This window comes from Hesperophylax consimilis, chromosome 6 (genome assembly GCF_061612785.1).
Source record: "Hesperophylax consimilis isolate HC1 chromosome 6, BYU_Hcon_1.0, whole genome shotgun sequence".
NCBI classification, from domain to species: Eukaryota; Metazoa; Arthropoda; class Insecta; order Trichoptera; family Limnephilidae; genus Hesperophylax; species Hesperophylax consimilis.
The window spans coordinates 6,277,423-6,291,947 of NC_142841.1; the positions used below are offsets into that span (position 1 = coordinate 6,277,423).

Genomic DNA, 14,525 nt, shown 5'->3' on the forward strand with positions numbered 1-14,525 from the left:
ATAAAACACTTATTGGCAATATTAATATCTTGCATAAATCAAAAGCGGGGATGTTTGATTAGTGTGTTTTTCTTGTCAACAATATCGGATTTATGACTTACGGTGAGTATTAAAACAAGTTCAAATAGAAAATGGTAAAACATACGACTTAATTCCTAATTTTTTCCCGATTTTTGAGGCAAGTTTGCCAATTATTTGTGACTTATTGATAATTACTATAAAAATAATTTTGCTTCTTTAATATTTTTTTATACTTCATCACGCAAATTTCTTGAAATATAAAATAAAAAACTCTTTCGATTTGTTAAATTTAATTTTCCAACTACCGATTTACTTTGGAACACAAATTTTTCATATTTAAATTTTAAATTCACAATAATGCCTTTTTTGAATTGTTTATTTTTTAAATTTATATTTCATTGTATTTACATGGTAAGATTAGAAAGGAAAGTTTAGAAAGATCTTCTAAAATCGTGAAAATGAATTATTTAATGGCCTATATTTTCTAATTTAAAACATAAACAAATAAAGAGGCATATATCCGAAGATAGGAGGCCATCAATAGTTTATAATTGGCACTATCTCAATTTATTGTTCAGGATCTTAGTTCAACTTGCTCAAAACTGAATTTCTTTTTGTTATTCACACACAGAGTTTTTTAACAATCCATGTTTTGCAGTTGGCAGCCCTGACCGACGTACGCAAGAAGTGGCACATTCCCCCCGCCTTCAGCGTGGAGTTCATTGGCTACTATCTGGAGAGGAACAGCCGCATGGAGACCATGAAGCGATCCCTCCACGAGCTGATCGATACCAACACAGACCTGCTGAAGGAGCAGAAAGAGCTGCGGGAGGAGTATGATAGGGTATAAAGAACCACCTAACTTTTATGATTGACCGATAAATTAACATAACATAACTTATATTCAACATAAAAATTTAACGTAGCAGTGACTTATTATATATTTTATTTTCTGAATTTTCTTCAATGTAATGTGTATGTACATTTTCTTCTAGGTTACAAAAGAAAACAATGAAGTCAATAAGGAAATGTCCATGCTTAAGCAGAACATAAGCAAATTGTACTCATGCATATCGGGAGTGTGTCCCAACAAGACACTGCCTAACCTGGAGGGGCTGGTAGCCGCCTCTCCGCCTCCACCTCCACAAAATAACTCTGGTCCCAGAAGGTACAATCTATCCTCTTATTAGACACTTACGTAATTATATTTTTGCATGTCGGGAGCATGACCAACAACACACTGCCAAGGACTGGTGGCCGTCTCTCCGCCTCTACCTCTACAAACCTACATTCCAAGAATGTACACTCTACCTTATGGTGGAATGAAATGGGTACCAGACTTGCATCTATAAACGCATAACGTAATCATTTTTACAACTTCTGCTGGCTTGTAGAATCCGGTATCATATTGTCAGGAATTTATCAGTTTCTTTTATTTGCAGAGCCATGGTTGTACCTACAGCAGCTGCCCTAAAAATGGGAGTTGGATTCCCTTTGAACTCAAATCCTGAAGAGCACCAAGGGAAGGTCCTTTCAACATCACGGCAAGGTTACTAATCATTTAATACACTTGTCAATCGTTACGGCCATAAAGAATTCTCTGTTTTTTATTTGTAATTTGGGTGCTTTTCAAAACACAATCTCGCGGCCCAGTGACAACACTCTCACTGCTCTGCCATAGAACCCTTCAATATCACATAGCCGAGTCTCTGTATAATATTTATTTATTTGGGCTTTAAGCAGTTTGAATGTCCATTGCAGCAGGAACCCCGGACAATATCATATCCCTGAACAATGAGTGCGGCATCTGCAGGCAGAAGACGGATCAGCACCTGCTGGCCAAGTGCGACACTTGTCACCTATACTACCACCTGGGCTGTCTCAAGCCACCCCTCACCCGCCTGCCCAAAAAGTCCAAGCTCTACGGATGGTGAGTTGTTCCTTCAAATGCATACCGATAAGTCACTTGCCTTAGAGCAAATGCCTTAGGTTTTACCATGTCCACCTAGAAACCTGATTTTGATCCCTAGATATCTGAAAAAATCCCTTAGGCCAGATAATTAAGAGTACTTCACATTTTCAATTGATTACAAATTGTTTTTAATCTTCTAGGCAATGCTCTGAATGTGATAAAAGCTCAGAATCAGAAGCAGAAGTTTTGGAACAAAAAGTGGCGAGGAGATCCCGCGCGAGGTACAGCAAGGACGGCAACAATCTCAGCTCTTCGGCCGACGTTTCTCTAGTGAACACATCACAACCTGAAATCAAAAATGATACTAAAACACTGAAAATCGTACCTCTTACGCCAAAACTAGACACCATGTCTTCTCTTAAAGTTAAAATTAAACCTGTGGAGCGTCCGCCTGATCAAACCAAAGAAGCAGATTCTTCAGATGTGTTTACTATTCAAGATCAAAACATAGATCAATCCGCAGATCTGTCTTCTCCGCAGTATGATATAAATAAACCTCCGTACAAGCGTGAAAAGAAGATTAAAAAAATGAAGCAGCGGCAAGGCCATGATTACACATCGAGTTCCGCCGATTCTGTCACCAATTCTCCCTCAAAGAAGTCGAGGAAGAGAAGCTTTACATCCCCGGCCTTGACTAATACTCCGCTGATGTCCATAACACCCATAGTTGCAGAGAGTCCTCATGAATCTCCCTCGCACCAGGAGTGCTCGAATCCTTCGATTACCAATATACCTCCGCCGACATCATCGCAGATCACATCCGACACTTCATTCCTCTCTGCCAACTCTACGTTCTCCACGCTTCTCTCGTGTGCTTCTACAACTCAGAGCACAATGGAGGGAGAGCAGCAGTTGACGGCCATCATCAGCAACGAGCACGATCAGGTCAGCTACAAGTCAGCGAGGAAGCGCCGCAAGGAGAAGCACCGCTCTCGCTACTCCCCGGACTTATTGCGATCCCCTACGAAAGCACACAAACATAAAAGGAAAAAGAAGTCATTGGATATTGAATGTCCAGACGTTCCGCATCCTAGAATCACAATTAAGGTTAGTTCAATCTTCAATCGAAATGTATAAAAATTAATCAGCTTTATGCCATTTTTATTTGACTATTTCTCTGTAATTTTTGTATTCTTATATTATAATATTATTATTTTAGATTAAGCCGATACCCAAACCTGCTGGATCAGTGGACCCGCAGCTATTTTATGTACCTACTGACAGCAATGACGGACCTCCGCCAGCTTTTTTGAAAAAACATTCAAAGGTAACTTTTATTCCCTTTATATATACTCTGATATGATGTATTACATTTAGTAGTATGCCTAAATAGTATGCTCTTTGACATAGTCAACTTGACTAAAATGTAATTTCTGGACACGAATGTGTTGAAACCGGTAGCAAATTAGAAAAATAAAACGAAAACAAAAAATATGTAATCTTTAAAAAATTATACACAATTTAAAAACAGGACATTTACTATTCAGATGCCATGAGCAAGATTTTACGGCAATGTATTGCCATCAAGATTTCCATATTGTCAGGCTATATAGCCCAACATTGTCATGTATTGCCTATTCTTGTCCATAAATTGCCCTGTCTAGCCGGTGTGTTTGCTTAGCTACCTATATTGTGGCAATATTGCCAGGTCAAATTTATGTCCTTCTCGCTCCGTTACATATGTGCGTCTGTGTTCGCCACCTTCCTGCTACCATAACTCATATTTTAGTACTTTGCGATTTTCCTTCTAGGTTTATACAAGTTTGTTAAAGTTATTGCTGATGTGTTTTTGTATTGTGAATTTGTCTTATTAGAGCTATAACTCTAGTTGTACATGTCAATATTGACAGACCATTACCTGGCAAAACTTGTGTTCGGCAATAGCACCGCCATCTTTATTTGTCAAGCTTTGCTCTAGGATATGCACTGACATTTAAAGAGACCTGATTTCGTACTTCGTTGGACTGTTGGTTCTATGGGTTTAGTATAAACTAATTGACGTTTACCAAGCGTTGCTCGACTTTTCTCTACTTTCTATAAATATAATATGCATGTTTTATATGTACTTATAAACCTTCCGGAAGGAATTATCTAAATGATAGTGAAAACCCTATCAAAATCCATTTCGTAGTTAAGAAGAACTAATCTCACAAACAGAAAGACGCGGATAGCGACTTTATTTCAGTATAATAGAGATTTTGCCAGCGACCAGAGTTCAAGCGATTGAATGAATGTATTTATTCAACATTTTACACAACGTTTCTGTAATATTTTGTATCCTATATTGTTAAAAATATGTTGGTAGTGAAATAGAAACATTAAGGTGAGATATTTTGAATATATTTACGATTTTAACATAAATGTTTATCTATCTACATATTCTGTCACTAAGTTTTAACGTAACGCAATATAATGCGGCATGGTTGTCATAGTAATAATTAGACATTATTTTATGTACTAATTAATATATTATAATCTAGCGCCCTTGAGGTGATTTTGGTGCTATACAAATCATCCAAATATTATTATTATTGTCCGTATTATACGGCATTCTGAAAAAACTTTTAGTGACAGAATAGATAAACATTTATATTAAAATCGCAAATATATTCAAAATATCTCAACACCAAAGTATTTTTAATAATATGTATGGAATACAAAAATATTACAGAAATGTTGAATAACTAATATAATAACTTTAATTCATTCGCTTTAACTCTGGTTGCTTGTAAAATTTATAATAAATCCATAGGAAAAAAGATCCAATGAAGTCCGAAAACAGGTCTCTTTAAATGTCAGCGCATTTCCTCTTTCTACAGCATGGCTTGGGAAATAAAGATGGAGGTGACAATAGGCAATAATTTAGATAGTCTGGCTTTTTATTCAGATAAAATAAAGTATGTGCATTAGTGGCAGTAATTATTCTTATCTTGTTATGAAGCTGTGAAGACATTATTTTAAGATGAGTCATGGCATCACATAATAATATTAAATGCATAAGTCTCCAGTCATGAGAATAATTTAGCCTTGGAAAGGTAGACCATGTGTATCTATAGTTAGGAGGTGAACTTATGAAAACAAAAAAAATCAAATTCCTTAACTACATGGTGCTACGACCCTCGGTTGAGGCGCAGTAAATAAAAACTTAACTCTGTACGGCGAGCGGTTGTCGAGAAGTTCTCTTCGTGGTCGATGTATAATTTAGAGATCTGGACACTGAGGATGTGTATGTAAGATCTGCAGGTGTAAGTGTGTAATATCTTGGAGTGATACAAGTTCCAGTGTGTAAGTATCTTGAGGTGAATATATAGATTCCACACAATAACAACTTTATAGATTTAGTTGAATTACTTTATTTAGATAGAAGTACACTTATTTACTTAATTAAATGATAAGTACATTAATTAAATGACAATGACAATAATGCGTAGAGGTGCAGCGTGTAAGCAGCACAAGTGATGTTAATTGTGAACATAGGGGAACAGCTTGTTCCTGTTTATATAGTATTCCAGGTCTCTGGGACCGTGAGAGCTTTGTGAACTTAAATCCCTAAGATGCAAAAAAGGGTCATGTGACTAATTTGAATATTGCATCATTGATTGGTTTCCCAAAATAATAGGGTTCCTTTTAAAAGTGCCGAAGAAATGAATGTTTGCCATTATGGCTTACTTTTGGGGCACCGGCTAAGATTAACAGTAATATTAAGATGTAGAAGGAAATAAAGGTTGACTTTAATTACTTAGATTTATAGCCTAGGCTGGGATTATAACATATCTCCCCACTTAAAATGAAAGCAACGGTTTTTTAAGTTTAGTTGCTGTAATTATACTTCAAATTATTTTCACTTGAAGATAGTTCTTGAAGAGGTACATCTTCGTTTTCCAGATTTGTTAAATTTCTGAATGTCATACTTGGTTGGATCCTTGTAGTGGATCGTCTAGGATTGTTACATTGATTATATATCCTGACACAACATGTATTATCGTCGTCATTATTTAAAAAGTAAGAATTAATTATTCTTAAGAATTTACAACATTTCAATAGTTTGTAAACAATAAAAATAGTTAGCATAGCAGATAACGTATAGATAACAATTTGAAATTTTGTTGAATGTTTAATAATGAGTGGCTTTGAATTATATGATTTAAGATCGTCATTGAATTGATCGATTTTATGAGATGCCAAATTAATGTCATCGTGTTGCAAGTTAATTAAGTTTATCGGTTCAAGTTCATTTAAGGTTTCATTATATTTTTTCATATTACAGCAATTGTCATCGACAATGTTTAAAGTTGGAATAGGATTAACATATTCTGTGATGAGATTACTTTTTGCAATTAATTGTGTGAGACCTGCATAGGCTCTACAACTTGAATTTAAAGTTAATATTCCAGTATGTAATAGTTTGATATCAAAAATATTATTTCTATCTTTACAGTCGATAGTTATTTTAGAAGGATAAGAATAAGTAAAAATCCATTTATTATTTTTTATAGGCTGCCATAAGATTATGTTGCCTTTGATGATTCTACTAAAACATTCATTAGGTATTTCATTAATATAAGCAGACAATAAAATTGTCTCGCATATTGGATCGGAGAGAGTGGATAACACATCTAGATCCTTACATACAAAATTTTCATTGGTAATAGTTTTACAATTATTCTTAAAATTATCAAGGTACACATAAAAAGATTTGTCCTTTGTGATTGCTAAATATTTATGGTTAGGAATAATTAAGGAGAAGGTATTAGGGATATCAATATTTGGAACAGGTAGAGGAACTACATGAAATAGGTTGTATTCCTGCGAAGTTACTAAAGGTATTTTTGTTATGAAGATGAGTTTATCATCAATATAATAAGCAATTAAATCCGATATATCGATTAAAGAATGAATATTTTCGAGTTTTAAACTTAAGGGGAATTCTTTTCCGCTTGGTAAATGTTTAATATTAGAGTTTAGTTCGAAGTAAAGTTGTTGAGGAGTAATTATGTCTGGGTGTAAAATTCCTTGTTTAGAAAATAAAATAGCATTGATTAAGGAATCAATTTGTTCATAAAAGTATTCGGTTGTTTCGAATAAAGAGCTTGTTTGCGAGATAAGTATATTTTTAATTTCTTGCATATTCATTTTATCGTGGTCTTCCTTAAAATAGTTATTTATTTTTATAATATTTTTATTCATAGTATATTCGTCATAGTTAAGTTTAGTAAGGGTAGAATTGAAATTTATGAGAGTCGATTTAGTGACTTGTAATTGTTCTTTCATCAGATTATAAATATGTTTGTCATCTGACATGACGCGTTCAATCGCATCATCATAATATTGCGCATCTTCGGAGTCGAGGGTTCCGAAAACAGCTTTAAATATTTTTCCAACACCATCGATTAAACCGCGTTTTGTGCGTTGGTTGGAAACGAGGTGTGTAATTGATTCATATTTAGTTTTACATTTTTTAATAGTATTAAAAACAGGTTTTAAAAGATCTTTGCAATTGTCGTTAGGTACGTATGATAAATATTTGGAACATGTGCTTTTAGTTAAGGCATAATTATCTTCTAAAATTCGTATTTGTCTAGGGAAGGTATTAAAATAGTCTTGAAGGACCTGGAACAGGAGAGAAAGCGCGATATGGCTTAATTCTGTTAACATGGAATCTTTTTAATGAATTATTTTCCATTCTTATGGTAACATTATGATTATTATGAACCTGTACAATCTTGTACGGTCCTTTCCAATTAGGAATAAGTTTCTTGCTTAATGATTTAGGTTTATTAGTATTTTTTATTAATATTAGGTCGTTAATTTTATAAATATTATTCGATACATTTCTATCGTAATATTTTTTGGATGTCTCTTTGGCATGTCCGATTCTTTCACGGGCAAGTGATCTGGTAATGGCGAATTTATACTTTAATTGATTAAGATAACTTTCGTAAGTTGGGTTTGAATCTGGGTTTTCTAAAGAGCTTGGTAAAATAGGTTTATGTCCAAAGACAAGTTCGTAAGGAGTGAATTTAGTTGTACAGTGAGTACTTGTATTATATGAAAACATAGCTAGAGGGATATAGTCGTCCCAATTTGTTTGGTCGCTATCTATATAATGAGTAAGATAATCCTTTAAGGTAGAATGAGAGCGTTCTAGTGCTCCATTTGTTTGTGGGTGATAAACGGTAGTTTTCAAATGTTTTATTTTAAATAGGTTGGTAAGATGTTTCATTAAATTACTTGTAAATTGAACACCTTGATCTGTGAGGATTGACTTAGGTATTCCATAGTGAGAAAAGAATTTAACGAGGCAATCAGCTACAGTTTCTGTTTCTGTAGAGTTAACTGCATAAGCTTGAGAAAACTTTGTAAGATCGTCTTGAAATGTGACGATGTATTTATTATTATTGACAGTTTCATTAAGTGGTCCGACTATGTCGACCGCAATTCTTTCGAAAGCTTCCGTGGAAGTGGTAGTGATTTCCATTGGAGCTTTATATGCTCTTCTGTCAGTTTTATTTTTCTGACAGTGGATACAATTTTTCACATAATTTTCTATATCATCTTTCATTTTTTCCCATCGGTATCTTTCTTTGATCCGACTGTAGGTTCTGAAGAAACCTGGATGTCCGGCCATAGGGCTATCGTGACATTCTTTTAATATTACGGGAATTTGCGAAGTTGAAGGATTAATGATTTTATTGTGATTAATATTGATTTTAATCTTTAAGTTCCTAAAAAGATATTGAATAATTTCCTTTATTTTTATAAAAGGAATGGAATCGAATGAGTTTTGGAAGTTCGGTAACGTAATTTCAGTTACACGTTTTTCAATAAGTTTAGATCTTAAATTTTTAAGTGTTAGGAAAATATCTTTAGGAGTTGCTTTGTCGAAGTAATGAGTTTTGGTAAAGCAATGAAAGTAAGTTTTCTTATTATCTGTTGATTTTGATTCATGAATACCATATAAATTTTTTGGTATTTCTAAAAGTTCGTCAGTGTCTGAACAATTGGATAATATTTCAGCACAGAAAGGGTTTTGATCATCTAGATCGATAGAAGTTGGGTATGCCATATATTTTGACATATTATTTATAAAGAATGAATCATGTTCATTAAAACTAAAAATAGTTGGTTCATTTTTATTAGAATAAAATTTCACGTAATTTTCGTAAGTATCATTATTTATATTATTTTCTAAAGGTATTGGTGATAGAGTATCATCTATTTCTAAATTATTTATTAAGATAAGTTTCTAAATCATCGACATTTATTTCGTCGAGACATGGTTCGTTTAAAAGATCAATAATATCTTGAGAAGGTGAATTTTCATCTTCTGTTACAATGTTTATTGGAATACGAGACAAACAATCGGCATTAGAATTTATTCTGCCTGGTTTGTATTCTATTTCGTATTCGTATTCTTCGAGTTTTAATCGCCAACGTAACAATTTGCTACTGGGATTGGTAACATTCATTAACCATTTTAATGGTCTATGATCAGTGTAAATTTTAAATTTTCTTCCGAAAAGGTAAGGACGGAAATGTCCTACAGCCCAAACAATGGCTAAAAGTTCTTTTTCAGAGGTACTATAATTACCTTCTGCTTTATTTAAAGTTCTGGACGCATAAGATATTGGTAAATCTTCTCCAACTTTTCCTTGGCTCAAAATTGCACCTATTGCATAATTTGAGGCGTCAGTAGTTAAAACGAAATCTCTAGTGAAATCTGGATATTGTAATATAGGATAAGAAGTTAATTTTTCTTTCAATGTATCGAAAGCATTTTGCTGTTCGTTTTTCCAGTCAAATTTAATATCTTTCTTTAGAAGACAAGTTAAGGGTTTCGTAATTTTACTGAAGTTTTCAATAAATCTTCGGTAATAACCAGCTAGACCTAAGAATGATTTAATTTCTTTAGGATTCCTGGGAATAGGAAATTCAGAGACTGCTTTGATTTTGTCGGGGTTAGGAGTAACACCGTCGTTTGAAATTAAATGACCTAGATAAGTTACTTCTTTTCGCATGAAATGACACTTATCTGGTTGAATCTTCAGATTATTATCGGCAAGTCTTTGAAATATAGCTGTGAGTTTTTTAGAGTGATCTTCTATAGAATTTGCGTATATGACAATGTCATCTAAATAGACGAAACAATATAATCCTTGTAAGCCGATTAATGCGTTATTCATTAACCATTGAAACGTTGCTGGAGCAGTCTTAAGACCGAAAGGCATACGTGTATATTCAAAATGTCCATTGGGAGTAGAAAAAGCAGTTTTTGGAATATCATCTTCGTGCATAGGAATTTGATGAAATCCGCTAACAAGATCTAGTGTTGTGAAGTATCTACAATGACCTAATTGATCTAAGATATCTACAATGTGAGGTAATGGAAAGGCGTCTCCGACAGACACGTCGTTGAGTTTCCTATAGTCTACGACTATTCTCCATTTAGGTTTTCCTGAGGAGTCATTTTTCTTTGGTACAACCCATATAGGAGCTGACCATGGTGAAACACTAGGTTGAATAATACCATCTTCTAACATTTTATCTATTTGTTTATTTACTTCTTCTTTATGTACTTCAGGGTATCTATAATTTTTCGTTTGTATTGGACTTTGAGTATTTGTTATAATTCGATGTTTAATAGCATCGGTTGCTGTAAGTTTGTCGCCTTCGAGATAAAATATAGAATTATAATTGTCGCAAATATGTAATAAGGAATTAATTTCTTCCGAATTTAAGTGATCTATACAAATTTGATCACGAATTAATTTTTTACGTTTTTTACCATCATTATTAGAATTTTGATTAAAATGGTAAACATTTTCTGGGATAGGTTTTAAGTAAATTTTCATTATATTAATGTCAACATATTCGTCTGTTGAATTCAAAATAGTACAATACGATTTATTATTCGCATCTACTTTAGTTATAGCATTTGCTAAATATACACCTTCAATAGGTATTTTTACGTCGATAATCCCTTCTTTAATTTCAGGGTTTAAAATATCGATTTTAATAAGGCCTCATTCTCACGGGAGCTTTTTTAACGTCCGTTAAAAAAGCGTTCAAATAGAACAAATGCATTACCAAGTATATGTTCATACGTCAGCGCTTTTGAAACGCGACGCTTTTTTATCGAGCGGTGTTGCATTTTGAGCGCTGAGCGTTGGGCGTTAAAGGGAATAGATCATATGAAACTTCGTATTATTATTCGCACGAGCGGTAAAAAAACGCCGGCGCTTCACTCAGTACGCCACGCGCTCGCTCGGCAACCGGACGTGTTTGTTTTGTGTTTATTTAGCAGATAGCTTTTTTACCACTTTCAACCCAAATATTTGCCCATCTCCATCCAACACTGACCAATCATGTTCAATAACTGTTCAGAGCCCCTTGACCAATATTATTTCACCAGAAGAATTTTACTTATCTCCAGATGATTGTTAAATTTTTATACCTAAGTTTTTAATAAATATAAATTGTTTTGTAATTTTGTAATTATTGTTTTATTTACCCCAGTGTAACAGCTAGTCGTTGTGCAGGTGGTATCGCCGAACGCATGTTGGTATCTTGAAGTGTTGTTCGAGGCCCCACTATCGTCAACAGTTCGTCAAATGTTCATTCATAAATAGACATTCGAAAATAACCAAAAAATTTATCGGGGTATTGCCTCAATTCTTCGTACAGTGTTACAAACTGCCCTTTCAAGTATCTCAGTTCATTCAGAGGATGAACCCAGAATGCCTTTTGTTTTCTTTTTCGTCTTCTAGCAACACAAATCGCTATTGCTATTAATTTAGCAGAAACCATTTCCACGTCTTACGGAAGCGAGAAACGAAACAAGAGTGATTTTTAAGCGTTCGTATGAACAATCATATCGAGAACGTTATAAAAGCGCCAACGCCGAGTTTTAACGCTACGTTTTTTAAAGTCTCGTGCGAATAACGCCTAAGAGTTTCTGATCTAGGGGATAAAGTAAATATAGGAGTCAAATGCTCATTAGGATCAGAAATATGTAACTTTAAAGAGTAATCGTTAATACGTATTACCACAGACATAGGAATTAATAGACGAGAAGATAATGGCGAGGGGTAAAATCAACTGTTGAAGAACGAAGGGGGTTAAGCTGACTGTGATTCGTCAATAAATCAATCTGACAGTAAATAGGCATCTCGCATTATAATATCACTATTTAGTTCTTAAAAGAAAAATCTGCTTTTGAATGAATAGACATTTTTACATGGGAGCGCAAATTACTCGCCACGTTATGAACTAATTTGCGAAGTCCAAATTCGGCAAAGTAAATTTCTTCTGTTTGCAGAGTCGTAGTTAGTTTCAGAATATTTAGTTAAGACACTTTTACAAATGTTTCATAATTTACTTACCCCAGTAAACAACGATGAGCACACTTGAGAATCGCTACATTGTGATGTGATAGTATACGTTTCTAAAACTGATCCATATAATACGGTGTGAATAAGCTTAAAATAAAGTAAAATAATGCTTACTTATGGAATGTAATACGACAATTGGGTTTATTCTCTTTTTCACATCTATTTTTACAAGTTTTCATATCACAAGTCAACATTTTGCCGTGTTATTTCATAAAATGAACCGATGATGCCTCGACCATAGTTCGCACAAGAATGATGACGTCACGTTTTCAAATTTCACTTGAGGCCATACGCGAGCCCAGCCGGCTCCAATGGAACCGGTATGGGGAGTGGGGATAATACGCTTTTAATCACTTAGGGCAGGTCTACTAATATTCATATGTCTATGCGTATTACGTTATTTTTATAATCAATTTTCGCATTTTTGTTTTCGAAAAAGTCGTTCCCTAAAATTCCGTCATAACCAAGGTTTAAAAAGTCACTATCCACCGCGTGGAGATCATGAATAATAGTTTCATTGCCGAAACTTAATTTAATTTGAACGATTCCAATAGATTCGATCGATTTTTTCAATCTACTTATGCCATTAATCTCTATAATTTTGCCCGAATTTACGGAAGTACCTTCGCCAAGACAGTGAGTCTTGATGAGGGATACGGCTGCTCCTGTGTCGACAAGAAAATGTCTTTTAAAAATAATACCATTTGTAGGTATTTGAAGAACCACATGACGCAACGTATCTGAATGAGATGGCGAATAATTTATATAATTTTTATTAGATGTTAACATGGAACGTTTGAATACTCTTGAGCCTAGCTCGCGACTTACAGTAGATCGGCTCGAGATTCTACTGCAGATCTGGAGTTTAAATGATTTACCTTTGAATCATTTTTCCTTGGTAGGGAAGACGAATTAAGAGTTGCAGAGTTGTTGGGATTTGGATTTTCATTTTTATATTTTAATACTCTGCACTCATCTATTATGTGACCAGGTTTTTTACAGTACCTGCACATTTTATTATTATAATTTTGTCCCGAATTTGGACTAAAATTTTTATTATAGTTATTATTATAACTTGATCCCGAATTTGGGTTATAAGATTTATTAAAATTATTATTATTATTTTTTACGAACATAACTTTACGTGTATTAAAGTTCGAATTATTGCTTTGATTTTTATTTTTATAACAATTGAAATTGTTATGTCCCGATTTACCGCAAATCGTACATGATTTATTATTAGTTTTAGAGGAATTTAGTAATTTATTTATTCTCTCTTCCTCTAGTGATATTGTAAAAGCTTCATTGAGGTCTTTCGGATTGCGCGATCTCAAAATTGTAGCTATGGAAGGGTTAGTTCCATACATAAATGTTTGCATACCGAGTTCTTGGATGCTGGCTGTTCTGCCTAACATTTCTGCGGGATTATTATTATTTTGATTAATTGAGACTAAGAGGTTTTTTATGCAATTTTCTATCCGTAAAATATATTGAGATACGTTCTCATTATGAAATTGTTTGCAATTTTGCAATTCCAATAATAGGTGTGCATAGTGTTTGCGTTCACCGAATGATCTTTTTAATAGATCTTTTAATTCTGACCAATTATTGAGAACGTGATTGGCACAGATGACTTCTGCTTGGCCTTCTAATGAAGTTAATATATATGAAAAGAGCGTATTCTGTTGATTAGGCTGAGCTAGTACTACAGCACGGTCGCAATTAGTTAAGAAGGCACAGAGTTTATCTCTGTTTCCATCGTAAGATTTAATAAATTTAAATAAAACAGGTAATGGTAAAGTCATTTCCTGGGATTCCTGAGAGGACGAAGTAGGTTTATCGTTCATTTTGAGAAGTACTTATTATTATTAAAGAAATTAACTGAATTTAACGCGAATTAATTTAAGAGGTTTTTATTATATTTTAATTATTTTACGAAATTTATTATTACGCGTTGAAGAAAGAAAAAGAAATATAAGATTTTCACTAATACACGGTTCACGGTGTATAAGCGAGAAGAAATGCATTAATTGTCAATAAGGGAATTGGGAAAATACAGTGTAAAAATTTCTACAGGACAAAAATTTTTATGGACTTACAGTAGAAGAAGGACGAGTCGCCAGTTCATACTGCTTGTAGAA

General features: G+C 33.8%; 1 protein-coding gene across 3 annotated transcripts in view; it reads left to right on the forward strand.

The window, feature by feature from the left end:
- LOC149422890 (uncharacterized) overlaps window positions 1-14,525 on the forward strand; it is a 41,593-nt gene that overhangs the window by 22,545 nt on the left and 4,523 nt on the right. For 2 of the 3 annotated variants that reach the window (XM_089632335.1, XM_089632337.1), the window contains exons 10-15: window positions 680-865; window positions 1,017-1,189; window positions 1,464-1,570; window positions 1,783-1,951; window positions 2,134-3,040; window positions 3,153-3,260. In XM_089632335.1, the coding sequence (XP_089488461.1) occupies window positions 680-865; window positions 1,017-1,189; window positions 1,464-1,570; window positions 1,783-1,951; window positions 2,134-3,040; window positions 3,153-3,260 (1,650 nt within the window). The remainder of the gene's footprint in view (window positions 1-679; window positions 866-1,016; window positions 1,190-1,463; window positions 1,571-1,782; window positions 1,952-2,133; window positions 3,041-3,152; window positions 3,261-14,525) is intronic. The other variant, XM_089632336.1, reaches the window with a different exon arrangement.